The sequence below is a fragment of the Sturnus vulgaris genome, chromosome Z (assembly GCF_052056855.1).
Source record: "Sturnus vulgaris isolate bStuVul1 chromosome Z, bStuVul1.hap1, whole genome shotgun sequence".
Lineage (NCBI taxonomy): Eukaryota > Metazoa > Chordata > Aves > Passeriformes > Sturnidae > Sturnus > Sturnus vulgaris.
This window is the reverse complement of record NC_142283.1, coordinates 61165052-61185627: the sequence shown is the minus strand read 5'-3', so window position 1 is coordinate 61185627 and position 20576 is coordinate 61165052. Positions and strand designations below refer to the sequence as shown.

Sequence of the window (20576 nt, the reverse complement as noted above, 5' to 3'; positions counted from 1 at the left end):
CAACTTCTGGATATATATCCACTTCTAATAACTGTCAAAGTAGTAAGAGTTCTGCTCTCAAACAAACGTGAAATTTCCAGTAGTGCCAGACTGTTCAAATACTGCTATTTCCAAATCATAAAGTTCTTGTTAATTTTTGCTAAATTTCTAATGCCTCCTCTTGTTAGAAACCCTCAGTTAAAAAGTCAGGCTCCAGGAACACATGAAAAAAGAACTTCCACAAACAGAATTCAGGTTTCAGCTGAAGTTACTTACCAGTTCAAAAAAACTGTAAACAGTTGGATTAAATCAGGTTTTTCATGGCCTCAATGGGGATTTAATAATTCAGGTAGATTAATTCACTTTCATGATCCTTCATGGGGCCAGATTAAAATGGAGTCAGGAGAATGAGGGCCCTCACACTTTTATGTTATTTATAACACAGCATACTAAGAAATGAGCAAATCTGCTTGACCACAGTGACATGCAGAATACTTTAGCTTCCCTTAATGGGGACTAAACTTTTCTAAGTTAACCATAGTACTCTTTCTAAATTATGCTTAATTTAAGAGCTGTTGATGGAGGAAAATGATTGAGGTTTTCAAATTTAATTTAAGAAAATATTAAAATAATCTTGTCACTTTCTTTTTTCCACACATTAGAGAGAAAACTTTCTGCATAAAATTATGTTGTTGAATATGCTCCATATCTTATTCTTTGAAAAACTTGTATTTTGAGGCTTGAAATTTGGACTAAAGGTGAATTTGGGAGTGAAACTATCATTTTAAATTTTGTTACTCCTAACATGTGCACATACTGACTAGTAGAGGCATGCTTAAGAATGTTCCCAGTCTTCTCCACCCACATGCCCTCAGGAAACAGCTTGATGGAAGGTTATGTTCATGGAATTGTAAGTGGGTTTTGTTTCTTACTCTGTCTGAAGGTTTCTTCCTGGAATAAAATAGCAAGGTTCTCCAAAACAAGTATGAAATGGTATATAAAATCATCAGCCATGACAATTCTAAAAGTTCTGGGAGGTTCCAAAATTTTGAGTATGTAGTATATTCAGGGACCCTTGTGGGTGCCTTCCAACTCAGAATTTTCTGTGATACCGTTTTATTTTTGTCACTGGTACCATGGTTCTGGAGAAGACAATATGCTCAAATTTTATGCCGTCTGATATTCTTAAGTGACACTTCTAATCTTTTCGGGTTTTTTTCAATCCCTCTGACTTTTAGGGTACAGTGTTATCTTATAGCACTGATTTTCTTCAACTATGTAGAGGAAAGCTATCCCTAAAGAAGCTTAAGTGCAGTATACTGTAAGCAGAAAGGCCTTGCCGTTATGAGAGCATGTAAATGTGCTGAAACATTTGGTAAAAGAATATTATTTTAAAAACATTCTACATGAATATAAGAATACTATTGTGTGAGGTAACTGTTTTAGGAAAGTTCTTCACATTAAAATCCAGGATGTTCCCTTTTTTAATATTACAGTGTTCTAAAGAGCTACTCTGTTGAAACCCTTCTAATGCTTGGTATGGTTCTTACAATGTTTTATAAATTCAATTATTCTATACTGTCATTTCAGCAAACCTGTGATCTTGAAAATGTAAAGCCTGAAACTAAGCGCTATCTAGAGAAATCTGTTCAAGTCGGGAGAAGAAACGGACTCCATCTTCCTAAAGAAGTGCAGAAAGTAAATATGGACTATTTATTTATAAAGCAAAGGTTACAAACGGTTGAAGGGATAAATTTATGGTTGGTTTGCTGTACTAAGCATATATTTGAACTTCATGCTTTTGGACCTGCTGAATTACTGTTCTAATCTTAACTGTTCTTACTTATAGATCCATTCCTTAAACTTTTTAGGTTTAAAGGTTTTTAAACTAGTCTGATAGGCATCCATAATACACAGTAAATAGAGGTGGTCTGCGTCACCTCATAGCCTTGAGACTAAAAGAAGCCTAGCTGAAAAGGTTTTATTATATATTGCAAGTACAGAGAATGCCTAAATCAGATTCCTAGGAAAGAGACCTCTCAAAAAATGTTACAAGTGAGTCTGCACTTCTATTCAAAAGTATGCATAACTGTTGCAAACACACAGCTACACTAGTTTCGGTTAATTGATGTTGTACAACGTGTCCAAGTTTCTAGCATTTCGCCTGAAAAAAAAAAATCAAGGTTGTTTAGAGGAGGAAACAAACTGCTGAAGAATTTTTCTTCATTAAGGGAGAACTTACTTAGAAATGTCAAGTAATTGTCACTTGAGAAATTGTCACTTCAGTAAATCAGGAAGTAAAATTGTCAGCATCTGAGACGCTGTGCCATCCCACCCTTAATGGGAAGGGAGCACCCAAGATTCATATAGATGTTTGTGATTGAAAGGAACAACAAAATCAGAGGATCTGCAAAGACTTCCAAATTTGTATTAGTAAATTATATACTTGGTGTGGAAACTAGTAAGTTAGTCCCTGACCTAGCATAAGCACATGGCAGTGGGTTTTGGATAAAAGAGATAAAGTGAAAGGGAAAAGACAGAGAGATAAATTAATTAAAGAGTGGAAAAGAGAAAGAAGAAAGGGAGAAAGAGAGATCACCATTCATGCCTCCAGCATCAATCCAGCTGCCTAGGTGTCCAGAGTCTGGGAGCACCACTTGGGCTTGGATGGGGATACTGTTTTCTAGATAAGCTTTCCTTGCCCTGGAGAAAAGTTTCTCCACTTACACTTAAAAAGTTTCTTACACTTTCTGTGTAAATTAGTCATCATGCACAGTCTGTTCTTTACACTGTTCTGGAAATGGGTCAGAGGGCTTTGGGGGCCTTTGGTGGTCTTGTTCCCCCTTCTACATTCCAGACCTGTTGCTCAACCTCATTTCTCTGTTTGTGCTGTTCTGAGTTGTGCTTATCTCCAGGAGGTAGATCAAAGACCTTTGTCCTAGAAAAGTGCTGTCCTACCTCCGTATGGCCTCTTGTCCAGTCACATCTTGTTCTTTCTCACAGTGTTACTGCCAACAGTCCTTGGCTGTTACTACCTACAGTCCTTGGCTGATGCCACGGCCACTCTGCTATTGGTGTTTGAGAAAAACACACTAGCCCTTATCTTCTGAGATTCTACAGATGCCAGCATAGTTATCTTCAAATTCTGAGTGATATTTCTGAGGATATTATGACCTTTATTTCAGACTTGAATAGACTTAACCCTTTGTAGAAAGCAATCAATCTTCATCCACATCCTTCCGCTAGTGAGACCTTTTTGATGTGTATTTTCATATAACTGATGCCTGTAAAGGTATTTTGAAATTCCTTGGGGGACAATAGTTGAATTATATTTAGTTTTTTATTTGATGTGCATTCTCTTACTGGTAACTACTATGTTTATTTGAACTTGACAAGAACGTGTAGAAACTTGCTATGAGATATATTAGAAAATGTTTCAGAAATATGACCATCAGGGTTTAAAAATAAGTTTTGGAATGGTTTTGTGTTGTGAGAGGAGCCTCTTCTTTCTGTCATACCATTCCAAAACAATGGTTTTTAGTAGGTTGCATGCTTTTTAACTCCCTTGATTCTCATTGATTTCAGTAGATATTTTTACACTTAAAATTGTAATTCAGCTGTTCAAATAAAAGAAAATAATTGAATGTTAGCACGTGAAACTGTTGAGTGAATGTGTTTAATCTCTTCAGTCCTCTCTAAGCTGAGTTTAAAATATTGGAGCAATAGCCCTTGGCCACAATATTGCTCAGGACCAAAAGAAACATGAAAGGAAGACTGACAGGGGGTGAAGTATGATGCTACCTGCAGTGTGTTATTTGCTCAGTCCTGATATTTACTGTTGGTTAGTAGAGAGCCTATCTGAAAAAAAATGAAATGTTACTCATGTGGAGGATACAAATTGTCAACTTGGTTTTTGTTTTTTCACTAAGTTCAGTTTATACCCAATACAGGAAATAAAGACAATGAAGAAAAAATTGAATGAACTGTGTATAGACTTTAACAAAAACCTGAATGAGGAAAACACATTTCTCATATTCTCTAAGGAAGAGCTTGGTGAGTAGGATGCTTGCTCTTTCTGTTATTTCAGCCTTCTAGTTTTGTTGGAGTAACTGGTTTTTATCCCATGTGTGATGGTTAGATCAAGTGAAATTCTGGCTGTTTTCCTTTTAAGTCCTTCTCCAGAATCAGTTCAGAGTTACCTTTTACACGTGTTCATGGTGTCTTCATACATTTGTGCTTCCTGAGGTTCTTGCCTTGCATCAAGTTAGAATGTTGCTCCTACTTTTTTTAGCATAACTTTACTCTGTTCCTTTCTTAGTTATCATCAAGCAATTCCCTATGTAATTATTGGAAAAGCTTTTTTAGTCCTACAGTAAACTTTAACTAATTCAGTAATTTAAACCAAGCTAGAGATTTCATGTGACAGAGAATTTGGGGATTCATTATCTGAAGGGCATCACATAAAATGTGCTCTAATAACACAGATTTTTAAATGTTATTCAGCTTTTATCTAGTGGCCTTATATGTATTTCTCTTTTGCTCTCTGGTGTTCCCAAATTTTTTTTGCTTGGTTGAATTGGAAAAATTTTTAGCAAATAGTTGTAAAAAGGGACGTATATTTCTGTGGAGATTTCTGATGTCAAAGTAGATTACAGCAAAAAAAATACAACACTTTCACAAAAACAGAGGGAGCAGATAATTTTGGTAAACATTTTTTATTAAATTGTATTCTATAGATGGCCTTCCTGATGACTTTATTAACAGTTTAGAAAAAACTGAGAAAAACAAATATAAAGTTACCTTAAAGTATCCCCACTATTTTCCTGTTATGAAGAAGTGCTGCATTTCAGAAACCAGGAGAAAAATGGAATCTGCCTTTAACTCGAGATGCAAAGAGGTATGTTGTATACTGGCCGTTCTACAGTGCAGTGACAGAGTTGAAAAACTGAGCTAGACATTCAAATGGTGTGTTTGAGTATTGCACAGTGTAGAGTATTTTGAAATCAAAACTTACCAGCATGCTCTTTAACAGTTCCTTGCTCCAATTTGTTCAGATGTCCTGAGACATTAGAAGGTGATGACCTGACTCTGTGTGCGTGTTTGTATGTATCTTAATGTTCAAGTGGTTCTGTTAATAAAAGTGGGATTTTGATCTTCTGTGAAATTTCCCTACAGTGTTTTACAGATGCTTACTGACACTTTTCTCCCAGAAAAGGATATCTGCTGGTGGCTTCTGTAGTCCTTTGGGATTCTTTGGAATAGAGAAGAGTTATTTAAACGCAGGTTTTAATTTTAAATACTGATGATTAAATGTGAAATTAGCAGATTGCATATGTGCACAGCTAGACAGGTACAAAATTAAAAAGGCATTGAAAGGTAGAGGATATGTCATTCAGACAATTGTACCAACCATGCTTTAGAAACGGTAGCAGAATTGAGCTTTGTGCTTGAAATGCTTGGAAATGTGATGAGTACAAGATAGGATAAAAAGGCACCAGGAACTGAACACTTTGCAAGTCAACACAAATGAAGGGATTTAATTATAAAACTGTGTGACAGTCTTCGAATCTAGTACTTAATTTTTTTTCCCCTGACAAATCTTACTTTTCCAGAACTATAGGTTTACATAGTTATCTTTTCAGGTTCTTGAGGATTCTTCAGCACATTTAGATCAAGGTCTGGGGTTTTCTGTTTCAGATCTTTCTCTGACTGCTATTGTTAGAGTGGCAAAAGAGGAAAATTTGCAAACTAGCTTTGAATGTTGACACAATAGATTAGAAATCTGTCTTCATCACTAACAAGCAATTAAGCCTGCTGTCAGCAATTTCCTTACTGTCTTTCACATGTAAAATGATTGATAAAGGAAATAAACTCTTCACAACCTAAAAGAAAATGCTGTATATTTTGATTAATTAAAAAAGATAAGTTGTTACAATAAGAAGCATAATGAATGAGGTCAACTAGAAAACCAGCTACCTGCAAACACTGAGAAAAAATATTCCAAGAACCTAGCTAAACTTAGGTTATTTTATATTTTAATCTAAAAGTGTTTAATTTGAAATATTTTCTATTTCATAGGATTACAGATATTATTGAGATAATTGTTTTGTTAACATGTGATTTCTGGTTTCATTTTAAAAATTTGCCTGCTTTCTTTTTTAGGAGAACACAAAAATTCTGCAGCAGTTGCTTCCACTAAGGGCAAAAGTAGCTGAACTTCTTGGTTATAATACACATGCCAACTTTGTCCTGGAGGTGAACACTGCCAAGAGCACAGATAACGTAACAACCTTCTTAGGTTTGTTCATATTTATAAGCAATTCTTGTATATTTAACGTAGTAGCATGTCCCCTCAGCCAAGATTAATTTAAATACATAACTGGGTCACAGTGTCCAAGAGGTTTAGCCAGAAAAGGAACTCTTCTGCTTCTGTTCTGGCATATATGTTTTTTAGATCATAGCTGAACAAATGAAGTTGTTCCAAATCAGGAAGCACAAGGCAAAGTCTGGGAATAACTGCATTGTGACAGCCAGTATAAGTGGTGAAACCTTTCTCTGCCCCAAAATGCAGTTACCCTAATTTAGAATTAAAGTATTGTGCAGCTTAAGCAATTTTATCAGTTCAAGAGGCTGCATCAGAATTGCAGCTTTTCGTTCCAAATTTTTTGTGCATCTGTAGCGTTGGCATCTTTTTCTGATACAGCTGCTTTAAGTACAACGAAAGTTTACTGTATGAGATGATGCGGCTTCCATGAGCTGAATTAAAAAATTCTATCTGGAGTGATGGATTAAATCTGGAATTCAAAAACCCTGTAGTGGAATTTGATCTGAAAACAGAGGTATCTTGAAAATTTTAAACATAGTTTATGAATTAATTTAGAATCATCCTGTTGGATGATAACCTACATCTTTGGCTGTAGGGTTAACCTCTGCTTTCTGGTAGCTCCATTGAATAGTATGTGTTCCTTTATTACTGTGTCCTAACACCACTTAGAAGTGTATATTGATGTATCATACAAGTAACACCCCCAAATAAATTAGTACAAAAATAAGGTATGTTTGCTGATAGTGGGGGTTTGGTGTTTATGCTTCAGTAAAGAGGTTCAAATGCCCTCTTTCTAAACCCATAATTTTGTTGCATTTCTCCTGAAATGCTCCTTCATGAGATCAAATCCGTATTTGGCAATACCAATTTCAGTATACTTGATGATTAACGAATACTTGCTTTTGATTTATTATTAAATGTTAGGAATTTTAAGTGTACTTGAAGTATTTTAGAATTTTTTTGTCCATTATATTATTGTAATATTGTGTTTTTTCATTTATTTTGAAGACGGCACACATATGTTAGCAGCTGTTTTTTACAGTATGAGATCAGATATTTTGTGTTCATAAATATTATGCTTCATGGTAATTCTCATAGACGGAGAATATTAATTGTCACTTTTCAATTAGTTCTTTTGATATTTCCTCAGCTACAAGCACGACAGTATGTTTTGCTCTACTTTGTTCCTATCCATGTTTTAAATCAAATGTTCATAAGTTGATCTTACATCTAGGAAGAAGAGCATTCTTTCCTATGACATATTCTGAATTTAGCAAAGTACAAGCTGCAAACAGTATTTCAATAATAAATGCATTTAGTGCATTGCAGCCTTCCTAGAAACAGTAGTGGCAATTCCTAGATTTTACCCTCTACATATCAACAATGAACATTAATGTGAATTCTTAATGAATGAAAAATTTTCTGATAAACCAGAAATACTTACAAGAGAATAAGTACAGAATGTACTGTATGGAAGTGTCACTAAGCTTAAATATTTTGTATTCGCTATGTTTGCTTCATAGTGCTATGATGCCTTCTTGTCCAAGGAAAGTATATTGGAAAAAAATTGAATCATAGACTTTGATGTCCAGAAGCTTTGCTAGTGGAGAAGCCAGCCATCATATAGGCAAGAATTCATGGGTCTCTTGGGTTTTTATAGGGCTTTTATAGCTAGAAGTATTGAATTTTGTGTTCCACTTCCTTCCAGTAACTAACAGTAGTTGTAGTCTTTGGTTGTTACTGAAGAAATGTATGAGGAATACTGAAACTACATGAGGTTAAATCAAAGGATGCAAGCATAAATATCTAGTGTTACTTTTCATTTATGTCTTGGAAAAAGTGTAAATTTACTAAAACTCTTCACACCACTCTTAGGCCTACATGGAATACTGTATAATTTATAGCATACCTGCAATTAAGACTTCTTAGGACAAGAAAACAGATGTTGCTTGCTGTTGGTGAATGAGTCGAAACACCCATTTCTGGAGTATGTGCTTGAAGTGTTGAGTGTTTATATAGGAATAGATAAGGAGCATGGAACTTGACTCCAAGGCAATCTTTCTTTCAGATGATTTGAGTAAAAAGCTAACGCCTTTGGTTGAGGAAGAAAGACAATTCATTCTAGATCTGAAGAAGAAGGAATGTAGAGAAAGAAACTTTGATTATGATGGAAGAATCAATGCATGGGATCTTCATTATTATATGAGCAAAACTGAAGAGCTGAAGTACTCCATAGATCAAGAAAAACTGAAGGAATACTTCCCAATTGAGGCTGTTACAGAAGGCTTACTGAATATTTACCAGAAGCTGCTAGGACTTGAATTTGAGCAAATAGAAAGCGCTCATGTTTGGCACGACAGTGTTACTCTTTATACAGTAAAGGATAAATCAACCGGAGAAATGCTAGGACAGTTCTATTTAGATCTTTACCCCAGGTAATGAACTCAGTGTTTTGCTTACATGTTTAAAATGGGATTTGTCTTAATGGGTTGCTGCTTGTTTAGTTAAAATTAAATGCATTTGGAAGTAAATATTTGTTCCACTGACAAGATTAATGCTGTGTTTATTAAGTTGTCCTCTGCACTGTGTTCAGATTTTTTTACACTTTTTTTTAAGTACTTCCATATTTCTTGCTTATATTCATTTTATGAAGCATTGCTACTTCATTCATGTTTTTGGTACTACTGTTCTCTAGTCAGTTGTCTATAATTTTTTGCATCTGTGGACTTTTCTCCTTCCTAACTTACTACTGGGTTTTAATTTTCATTTCTGTTGAAGTGTTACTGCAGCCTGCTCAGATCAGTTATATTTGTCTGCTAAGAGTTCCTAGTTTCTCTCAGTTCCTTTTTACACTTGATGTGTTTTCTACCTTGTTGTCTAGACTGCTAAATTAAATAGATCAATATCAAGAATAGATTCCTGTTGAGCGCACATTCCAATTTACTTCCTTGTTGATCTCTGCAGCTCTCCAGCTGTTTTTGTAGCTATTTACAGTATCATCTGTGTTTTGTCAAAGATCAGGAGACTAGACTGGTTTGACAGGATTTATTCTGAGCTAGTCCTTTTTGGCTATTTGTCACTGGTTTTTCATTTGCTTTGGTGTAAGGTTTTTTAGATTAGTATTTAGCATTTTATAAATTTGCTGACATTCACTTTTAAAGTAAGTTGATTTAAGGTTTTCTGGCCTAAGAAAATTAGGTTACTCAATATATAGAGTAGTACATAAATTATTCTTTTTACTGTATCATACCTATCTCTTTCATCTGTTCACCTGCTTCCACCTTTATGTACATCATGCATATTGCTAAAGATATGTGTCAGTAGGACTCCTCTGACTTAATCTGAGTAGCTAACTGAGTAGTTTAGGGCAAGATTTTAAAAATAATTTTTCTTTAAACTCTTGCATCACAGTGAAAATGAAGTGTACTATATTCTTTTGTCTCCTGTAATAAAAAAAAATTATATCAGAGAATAGAATCTAGTTCTTCCTGTTGCAGTAGCAGTTTAAAACACAGGTGACATCTGAAGTATATAATACTTTCAGCATTTCAATAATAAAAAAAATCTTGGAAATGCTACTGGGAATCTTGAAATTTTATGATTTTAGTGTGAGAGTAGAAGGGACTTTTTTCCCCCTTGTGCTCTTAACTTACTGAGTCTTAGAAGTCATAAAAGATGTACATTTTTTGTGTAAAACTTTGTGTAGAGACACTGACTAAATGTCCCTGTTCTTGAATAAGCTCCACCATTCTGGTGAGCAGGCTTGTGGTTTGAAGATACTGTCTGATGTATTTTCTTACACAGAGAGGGAAAGTATGGGCATGCAGCGTGCTTTGGTCTACAACCCGGCTGTCTCCTGTCTGATGGCAGCAGATTGATGTCTGTAGCTGCTCTGGTCACCAACTTCACAAAGCCAGCATCAGATCATCCCTCCTTACTGCGACATGATGAAGTGAAGACTTACTTCCATGAATTTGGTCACGTAATGCATCAGATATGTGCACAGGTTTGTGATGTTTCTATTCCAGTGTAAGACTTATTTCTTTCTCCACTCTCTCAAAGCAAGGTATAGTTCAGTTTTGGTGGTTTCTAATTTTAATAAAGCACATATGCAGAGTTCTGGTTATTTTTTTGAAGTATCAGGTTGGTTTTTGTTCTAATATTATTTAAAACTGAAACAATAAATATACCTTCTTACATAACATTACCTTCTTAAATAACATTTTCGTAGGAACATGTACTTTCGCATTTGCATCGTGCAGGAGTCTATTCACTCATCACAGGCACAGGTAAAGTGAAGAAGATGCTCAGTTGTGGCTTTGTTCAGACAGCTTTTTATTACTTCTAGTTTTGTAGAAGTATGATATTAGAAACCAGATATTAGAGACAAAAAAAGGTTGCTATACCTAGGAATGAAAATAATTTCTGAAGCAAAATGGCATTTTGGCATTTAGTTGAGACCTATCACTCTTGACATCACAAGCATAAGACAAGTCTTGCCTAAGCTATTTTATTTTTCCCTATCTGACAGGTTAGGTGTATTGCAGTGACCAGAAAGAACTGAAGGTAGTTTCAGATTTTCCATCAAGGTACTAATAAAGTTGTAAAATTTCTGTTTTCATTTTTATTTACATGTAAAATTGATACTGCCAGATGATAAATTTATTATTAGCCTAATTAAAATGCTCTATGACAAAAAGAGATGGTGTCAGTATTCATGCACCAAAAATTCACATAGTTATCTACAAATTCAGATTTTGTGTAGCACTTCCTTCATCTTCTTTATAAACAAATACAAAATAATAAAGTCAAGGAAAACTGAGCCACATTCGATTTTAATTCTTGATCATGATCCTAGAGACCGGGACTGTAGAATAAAGAAACAACAATTTTATCACAGAAATCTACATATTAAATCCAGAGTTAATAAGTGGGTAGATTTGCTTAGATATTTTTTAATAATCTTAAACATAAAAATATTATTTTATCATTTTCACCCTGTGATAGGCGTTTCTGATACCGAAACCTGAGGAATAAAACCTAGGCAATATAGAAGGTGTTTGTAAAAAACGCATTTGGCATTGGTATAAAACAGTACAAAAATGACTGCAGCATTTTGACAGCAAGTGAGGATGTGCCATGGTGTTTTGGAGTCCTTTCGAGGCAGCCGAAGCCAACAATTCCAATGCACATGAACTTCTGTTGCTCTGGCATTGCACACATCAGAGAGGCCTGCTTTCCAGTTGTCTCTCACAAAATGCTCTGGCGTTTTCTGTGCACCCAGCTGCCCTGCTCACCTCCCCTGTATTGTGTGTAAATAGCTATTTGCATGTGTGCAAACTTGCTAGTCCCACGTGAGAACATCCTGTCCTCTGGAATTCATGTGTACAAAGCATTGTCTTGTTTCATATGATGATTTCTTTAAGCATGTTAAGACTTGACAGTTAAATGCTGTGCAAGGATGAGACTGGGAGGGATTTGTTAGCTGCTGGTAAAAGTGATACTTTATGTGATATACTGGAAAAGTGAGATATACTGTTGGAGAGTGAGATCAGGGCAGGGAGGTAATTTGTTCGTTTTGTTCAGGAAAGAGAGCTCTTGAAGTAACTTCTACCAAATGTCTTTATGATTTTTGTTTGTGTGGTGCACTTGGGTATGGGTAAATGAAGATACCTGAAGGCCACTTGCTTTTTACTCTATCCACTTCTATCACCATTTCTTCCCTGAAGAAATGCTTCCTAGCTTTTCTTCAGAGCTGTTATTCAGCAAGGACAGTAAGAAGGGCCAGCCTACAACTATGGATGTGAACAGCCTGCAAGAGTAGACGAAAGTTTTACTCCCTTTGTGTTGTTCTTATGAAGACGTGAGAGGAAGACATATGTGACACAAATGTAACTTCAAGGTTATGTCCTGTATTATACATGCTTTTTTTGGTAACCCTGCAAAAAAGTAAGTTCAAAAGCCTGGAATCCTGTAAGGATTTATTTCCCCGTGGAGGATGGACTGTAAGAATATCAACACATCCTAGAGAAGACAATTGAGAATTCTTTTTCTTTAGAACTTAAAATGTTTTGTTAGTATGTTGCTGAGAAGGGAAAAAAAAATGGGATGGCAAGAGGAGGTAGACTTATTACATAAAACAAGGGTGGAGTGATGGTAAGAAAATTCTTCAGAAGGGTCTGGGCAGGCTGGATCATGGCTGAGGCCAATGGTGTGAGGTTCAACAAAGCCCAGTGCTGGGTCCTGCCCTCGGGTCACAACAACCCCAGGCAGTGCCACAGGCTGGCACAGAGTGGCTGGAAAGGACCTGGGGGTGCTGGTGGCAGTGACTGACCATGAGCCAGGGTGTGCCCAGGTGGCCAAGAAGGCCAATGGCATCCTGGGCTGGATCAGCAATAGTGTGGCCAGCAGGAGCAGGGCAGGGATTGTCCCCCTGTGCTGGGCACTGCTGAGGCCACACCTCGAGTGCTGTGTCCAGTTCTGGGCCTCTCAATTCATAAAGGAAATTGAGGTGCTGGAGGGAGTCCAGAGAAGGGCCACAGATCTGGGGAAGGGTCTGGAGCAGAAGTCCTGGGAGGAGTGGCTGAGGGAGCTCAGGGTATTTAGCATGGAGAAAAGAAAGATCAGGGGGACTTTATTGCTCTTTACAACTGCCTGAAAAGAGGTTGTTGCCAGATGGGGGCCAGCTTCTTCTTCCAGGAAATCAATGACAGTTCAAGAGGAAATGGCTCAAGTTGCATCTGGGAAGGTTTAGATTAGCTGTTAGGAATTTTTTTTCTGTGAAAGAGAAAATCTTTGAAATGGCCTAGGGAAATGGTGGAGTCAACATCTCTGGAAGCATTAAAAAAAGTGTGGATATGATACTTGAGGACATAGGTTAAGAGCTTAATGGTGAACATGGTGGTGATGCTGTATTGGTGGTTGTACTTCATAATCTTAAAAGTATTTTCCAGCCTTTATGATGCTATGATTCTATGAGAGACCGAGTAATTTCTGTGTATTTGAATAACTACCTTTCAGAGATGACTTCTTAGAAACATTTGGATTTGGAGTATATTTTAATGAAGATTCTTTACTGTACTTTTCTTCAAAATTGGTATTGGGAGAGCTTCTTAAAGATGAAGTTATTGCTGATAATAAATTTTTTTAAAAGTTCTAATGTGCTTGAAGAAAGATTATTTTATCAAAGTATCCGATTTGAAAATTTTTCATGGATAAGGTTGCTAGGATTTATTTATTTCAGTCCATCTATTACAGGTTTTAAAAATAGTGCTATATGTTAACCACATATATTAAAAATTATGACAAATATGACAAAGCTTAATAAAGTAAAGTTAAAAAGAAAAGTTATGTAAAAATAAAAAAGTTAAGTAAAAATAAAGTTAAATAAAGTCTGTGAATCAGTGTGGTAGACTGCAATACAATAAACTTTTAAAAGTGCATAGTTAGAGTTTATTATTTTACCTTGGGGTAATACAACAAAAATCTATAATAATTTACAAATGGTATAATTGACAGCATGAAAACGTTTGTATTGTGTTATAATCTAAAAGGTGAAAATCAGTAATACGAAAAAATTGAAGTACTGGTCTAAACCAGTAGATAATGCAGTATATAACTGCTGAGTTTTCTACTTGATTCCTTGATAATAGTCTTATGTCTGACTTTTTCCTCCTTTCTTTAAATTTAATTTTAAAGTTATTATTATTGTTTTTATTATTGATCTGTTCAAATTATTCCTTTTCCTGTGATTTAAACTTTTGACATCTGAAATGTTACATTCTGCTAAAAATCTTGGCTTCTATTTTAATTTAATTCAATGGCTTTTTATTTTCTAGACTGATTTTGCAAGGTTTAGTGGAACTAATGTGGAAACAGATTTTGTGGAGGTACCTTCACAAATGTTTGAGAACTGGGTGTGGGAAAAAGAACCACTACAGCAGATGTCAAGACATTATAAAGATGCAACCCATGTTGGAGACACTCTCCTGGAGAAACTTGCTGCCTCTAGACTTGCTAATACAGGTATCACTCTGTCTTTTCTCCCCACAGTATATGTATAAAAGTATATAATTTTAAAAGCTGACAAACATAACAGCCCTATTAAATTTCTTGCATCTGTATACTTACCCCTGTCTTTCTGGGTTTAATTGTATGGGTACCCCACTAAAAAAGGCTATGGTGACAGATAGAACTCTTTGCAGGAGCAGTAGCAGCTCTGATTTTTCCAGGCCACCTACGGGACTAAAATACCTCTCCTCTCCATGTAAATTTTTTACCTATAAGCTTTTTTCATTTAAAATTGATGGTGTGTGGTGGGTAGAGGAGGGTAGTCTGATTTGGTCTGTTTTTTGGAGTGGTATGGTTTTACGGAATGCATAATTTTATTATGTACTGCAGAACAGACACTGTGCAAGACGCAGTATACCTTCATGTATTGTCTACATTTGATTTGCATGCAACACTTAACAGATATGAAAGTTATTTGCAAATTTGCTGAACAGACATAACATATCGCAGACAACATTGCTGTAGACCTTATACGTACCTCCAAACTAACATTATAATCTCACATCATTATCTATCATGTCATTATTACTCTATCACTCTCACCTCTTTATTCTTGTAATCAGAGCTTCCAATTCGTGGTACCAATTCATCAGTAAGCCACTCCTGTTTATTTCATACTGCTTTCCTATCCTGAGCAAGAAGTCTTTGTCCTTGTGGCTTGTACAGACTGTAGCTGAATAGGTATTTTGTCTGAGTAAAGGTTCATATCTTGTCGCTTCTTTTAAAAAGCTTAAATTAAAATTTGCTTTTAAAATATCTGCTTGATTTTAGTTTTGATCTGAGAGAAGAGTAATATTCAAGAAGAGGGAGCTTAGCATGATAACTCCTTTATTAAAACTATGCTTCTCAACTCTTTGTAAGTGAAGTAATTCAGATGGAAATGATGCAACTCCACAATTCTAATAATTTAGTATCCATGTTGAGATCTTTGAAGGAAAGAAGCAAATGAAACTCCAGCTATTTTTGTGCTGGTTAATTAAATGTTTTTTACCCAATTAGGCCTTCTAACTCTCCGTCAGATTGTTTTAAGCAAAGTTGACCAGGCACTGCATACAAGGCTGTCTGTTGACCCAGCAGATGAATATGCTAAATACTGTATGGAGATTCTAGGAATTCCTGCCACCCCAGGTATGTCAGTATGAAGCTTTTAGACAGCGTGCCCAAATGGTTCAATTTAACATGCCTTTCTTTCTCAATAATGCTTGGCATGCAAAAAACTGAGTTGTTTATGGAATAATTTACTTTAGGAAGCTGAAATAATTATTTTGAAATTTAGGATGATCTTAATGATATCTTCTGAAGGAAGATTAAGGTAAATATAAAACTTAGCCTTTTGCAGGATATATATTGGAGTGACATGATGTGAAGTCCACTTTAAATGTTCTGTCACATCTGTGCTGGATGTACAAGTAGCCTAAAATGGGGAAATTTATTTTCTTTTGTTTTCAGGAGATTATGTTCAAAAATTTGAGGCATACTCAGACCTTTTATGCTAAATGTTTCAAAGTAGCTTATATAAATTCCTTATTAATTTATTGCTGAAGTACTGTATGCATCAAAGAAATAACTGTATTTTTTTTCAGTAACTTGATGTTAATCTGCTTTTCAAGGAACAAACATGCCAGCTACTTTTGGACATTTAGCAGGTGGTTATGATGGTCAATACTATGGATATCTGTGGAGTGAAGTGTTTTCCATGGATATCTTCTATAGCTGCTTTAAGCAAGAAGGAATAATGAATCCAAAGGTAGGTGATGAATATTTTTTGATAAATTCTTCTGTTGCACTTTGTCTCTGAAACCACATTTATTGCCATCATCCCTAAGTATAATGTCTCAAGTACGACTTCTGTACCTGTCAAGTTCAGATCAACAACAAAAAAGGTGTAAAAGTAACTTTAAGAAAACCATCTTAAAATTTCCAAGAACACTTAGATTTTAATACAATTCTTACATCACCATATATTTTATACTGTAGTACTTTTAAGATGTTGTGTTGCCTTGTCTAATGCCTTCCTCTGTAATTTTAGACTGGAAAAACATTCCTCCAGTGCAAGAGCAGATGTATATTCATCTGCTGTGAAACCTGTATGATAGTGGTGCTCTGTTGATTCTACATTTCCATTACATTCTGTGTACCTCAACTATGTGGTCCTTTTATTTAGTTACTATTTTAAAAGCTGAATTTATTTTGAGCTTTCTCTGTCACAACAGCATAATGTGAAAGTTTTTTTTTCTTCAGTTTAAATCCTGGATCCATTTTGAAGTCCAGATCATGAAGAGGTTCTAGATTTACTGGGTCTTTTTTTCCCTAGCGTTATTCTCCAGCCTCTTCTGCCTCCAGCAGAAAAAAAGGATGATTAGTGTGGTTAGTAGCCAATTTTAGCAGTGTTTTTCAGAGATTATAGTATTAGACTTGAGTTGAGGTGTTGCAGATGAGATAGATGAGTTCTTTCATGGGAAAGACCTTTTGGGTGTCCTGGTCCCAAATCAAATCCAAGATGGATCCTGGTCATGAGTCTTCACACTTTCATAAGTCTTGGTTCATCTGCAAATTGGGGTCAATTATCTAAGCACAGCTCCAGGCTATGAAGTCTCAGCCCTCTGGCTTGCCCCCTTCCCTTAGCCATTGTTTCTGCTTTTTGGGTAATAGTTGTCCTTGATTCTCTAGCTAGGAAGGGATTGTTTTGTCTAACCACCCTGTGAAGAGAACTTACTAACACCTAATACAAAGTTTCAGAGTTGCACACTAAGCAGCAGAGGTTCTGAAAGATATAGAAGCTAAAACCTAAGGCATCATTTTCACTGTAACACTTCATGTGAATCTGATACAACTTCAGGGATAGCTGTGGTGATTTTTTCTCTCCCTCTTCAATGCTATCTTTTCAAATTAGTTCTCTTTTAACCCAAATAAGTATGATAACATCCCACAGAATGGGGCAAACAATTTTTTATAAACAAATAATAGATACCAGTGTGGTTTTTGTAGTTACTTCTGCTTCATTATATCTAGATTTAGACTAGTCTTGAGATCAGCAGAAAAGAAAAATGGTTCAAGTATTATAACTAGGCCATATAGAAATTTGGCTTACTTCTTCCTTTTTGAATTAAACGTCTCCTGTTTTGAGCAACAGTTATACAACCTAATTTCAGAGACTGAATGTATTAAAATACTTCCACAAACAATTAACTGTAACTTACTTGGTAGCCAAACTCCTCAATTCTTGCACATTATCTGAACTAACCACTTGTCTCCCTAGAAGTGAGCAGTATTCTGGCTATGAAAGGATAACAACAAAGATTCAAGTCTACTCAAAAAATACTTATAAACTACAAGGAACAGTATATTAATTTGCTGCTGTTGTTCAGCAGACTAACAAAAATAGTGAAATGTGACCAACGCTTTAGTGATTCTTTTTAATACATTTTTGTTTTGGTTTGGGTTTTTTTTAGACTTTTCCAGCTGTAATTCGGATAATGCAAATGGTAGTTCAATTAAGTCATGGACATCAAAGACTTAAAAACATCTTTGCTTGTTTTTACAGTATAGTCATGTCTTAGTTTGAAAGACAGGTGTCCACCAAGGAAGGCAGGAACCTCCCTTGGAATTGAGGATATGACCCCCTTCCCTCCAAATTATTGTAAATTTGAAACTAAGGTGCTTTCAGGCAAAGAAATGGGGGAAGGAATAACAGTTCTTTACTGGTATGTGTGTGTATAACAAGGCAGACAAACAACAACAACCACCAAAACCCCGGAAACCCCAACTGAGGCTCTCCCTCCTCCCTGCAGTTTAATCCATTGCCCTTGGTGCAGTTCCGGGCACGGCCAGCACGGGGCGCTGCTGCTGCCCGGGCAGGGCGGGGGCGGTGATTCCTCCGCGCCGGCAGGGGGCGCTGTGCGCAGGGCTCGGGCAGCACGCGGTGATGGCGGCCGGGCCCAGGCGGGAAGTGCGAGCGGCAGCTGGTCCCGATTGGCGGGCTCCTGCATAAACATGGCCCGTACGGGGACATCTCACAAAAAAAAAGAATTAATCAGGCTTGTAGTGCAGGGAAACCGCAGCAGACTGGGGTGTCAGAGTTTAACACACAGCAGAGGGTCTGGGGAGAGCCGGTCCCAATGTTTCGGCACCACACGCACCGGATCTGAGCTCCAAGCGGTCAGGCTGCAGAGAAAACGGGAAACAGCTCTATCTGAACCCGAACCCAAAACCAGACTGACCAAAAATCCAGCCCCAAACCTCCAGGCCCCCCTCACCTTTTCACTGTGTTGTCAGAAATAGCCCCAGCCAGGGCCATTTCAATGGAATGTTGTGACACAAAGCTCCATCTTTTGTTTTCTTAAGTACTGGTGGTTAATATTTCCTAGCAACCTATGGGACAAAATTCCATGAGAGAAAGAAACAAAAGGAAAAATCCTAACCCCCAACAAGTCATGAGGAAGCAATGTGGTCTTGTTGTGTGGGGAAATGTGTATGTGTATATACACTGACTAGAAGGAAGAACATTGTCTTCTTCAGTATCAGAAGCATTTGGGACATGTGCATGCAAAATAGCATTTTCTCATTTGTAGTCATGTCTCAGAAACCCATAATTCTCAAGATATATACATTCTCTAAAATACAATTTCTTGTTAAAAAACTCCTCATTACTTGTTTTCTCAGAAACGTCATTATTTTTTTTAAAGGAATCCATTCTTTCTGAAGCAATAATGTTTCTTCCTGAAATTAAGACCTAAGTCTCATTTTCTCTAAGATAATTTAATAAGTGGGTTAGATGTGTTGGTAAGTATGATATGTACAACCATGTGTATTATATGAGTGTAAGTGCCACGCTATTCCACAATGCTGTACCTATCTTTTATCTCTGAAGTATTGTTAATCTCTGTTTGGATAATAGAGACTAAAGAAAGAGAAATCATCAGTTAGAGAAAGGATGTTGGGTTCCCTCTTCCTGCCTGTCAGTCACAGCAGTAATCCTTCACTGAAGATTTTGAGGAGGTTGTGTGTTTATGCTTCATAGAATGTCTTCAGACAAGTTGTGATTGTAGCTGCAAAACCAGAGTAAAACCACAAGAAAAATAAATTCTTTAAAACTGGTCAAATTTCTGCTCTCTTGAGGTCTTCTGGCAGATCTAAATTATACTTGTGATATATCCTGGTATATCGTTATTTGGTATTAGGAAAATCTGGAAGGAGGAAAGTTGTTTTATCCTGAATAGATTTTTAAATATGCAACAAATACGGAAAAAGGGGCAATGGACAAGATAAGAAATACTAACAGTCTGCTTTACCTTCTGTCAGGCTGGGATGAAATACAGAAACCTCATTTTGAAACCTGGAGGATCTTTGGATGGAATGGATATGCTACAAAATTTCTTGGAGCGTAAACCAAGCCAGAGAGCTTTCCTATTGAGTAAGGGATTATGTGTTCAGTAAAGTTCTGATTCTTTTGTAATGGCATATAAGTATGGAATGAGCTGGAAATGTAGTGTATTTCACATTTTAACTATGTATCACTCTAGGGAAACTGGGTCATTTTTTGATGATTTTTTAAATTGTATAGATAAAAATGTGACTTTTAAAACAAAATTTCATAGGACTACAAAATTCAATGCATCAGGGAAAAAATTCTGAGATGCGCAGAAGCTGAGGAATTTGGATGGTAATTCTTAAAAATTGTTATGAAATAATACTAATTAATACTAATCAATATGAGGAGTTAATGCCATGTTTCTCTTTTAAGAGATGCACTTAAATTGTGTCTTGTGAATTAATTTTAAAACTGAAGGGGATAAAAAGAATACAACCAGCAATAAATGAAACAGATTCATTCTTATTCTCTATTGTATTGATAGCTTACCAGTGTCTCTGATGGATAGGAAGTGTGTTTGATTTTGTCACTGTTTTAATTCAGTCCAGCTACCTGATAAATTTCAAGACGGAGAAGCTGCCCCAGATGCCTCTGCAGCAGAGATGTTTGTGTGATACTTTTAGACCTAATTCTGATACATGTTAAATTTTTGTACCATTTATATACTTACATAGTATAATTAAAAAGGGAAAAATCAGCCAAAATGTGTGACTTTTTAGTTATTCCACCACTCTTTCTGTTGATGACCATAAATCAGGTATTTGTTTCTCAAATTATATCAACACTGGCATTGAAATACTGTACTTGAGCAATTATAATGGCTTCAGTTGG

The 20576-nt window shown here is 36.1% G+C and overlaps 1 protein-coding gene across 5 annotated transcripts in view; it reads left to right on the top strand.

The window, feature by feature from the left end:
• NLN (neurolysin) overlaps positions 1–20576 on the top strand; it is a 95621-nt gene that overhangs the window by 16159 nt on the left and 58886 nt on the right. For 3 of the 5 annotated variants that reach the window (XM_088157202.1, XM_088157200.1, XM_088157203.1), the window contains exons 4-13: positions 1570–1677; positions 3930–4032; positions 4716–4876; positions 6142–6277; positions 8373–8739; positions 10109–10310; positions 14143–14329; positions 15374–15502; positions 15985–16121; positions 19676–19787. In XM_088157202.1, the coding sequence (XP_088013328.1) occupies positions 1570–1677; positions 3930–4032; positions 4716–4876; positions 6142–6277; positions 8373–8739; positions 10109–10310; positions 14143–14329; positions 15374–15502; positions 15985–16121; positions 19676–19787 (1642 nt within the window). Of the gene's footprint in view, positions 1–1569; positions 1678–3929; positions 4033–4715; positions 4877–6141; positions 6278–8372; positions 8740–10108; positions 10311–14142; positions 14330–15373; positions 15503–15984; positions 16122–19675; positions 20450–20576 lie in introns of those variants that run through there. The other 2 variants (XM_088157201.1, XM_014881377.2) reach the window with 2 other exon arrangements.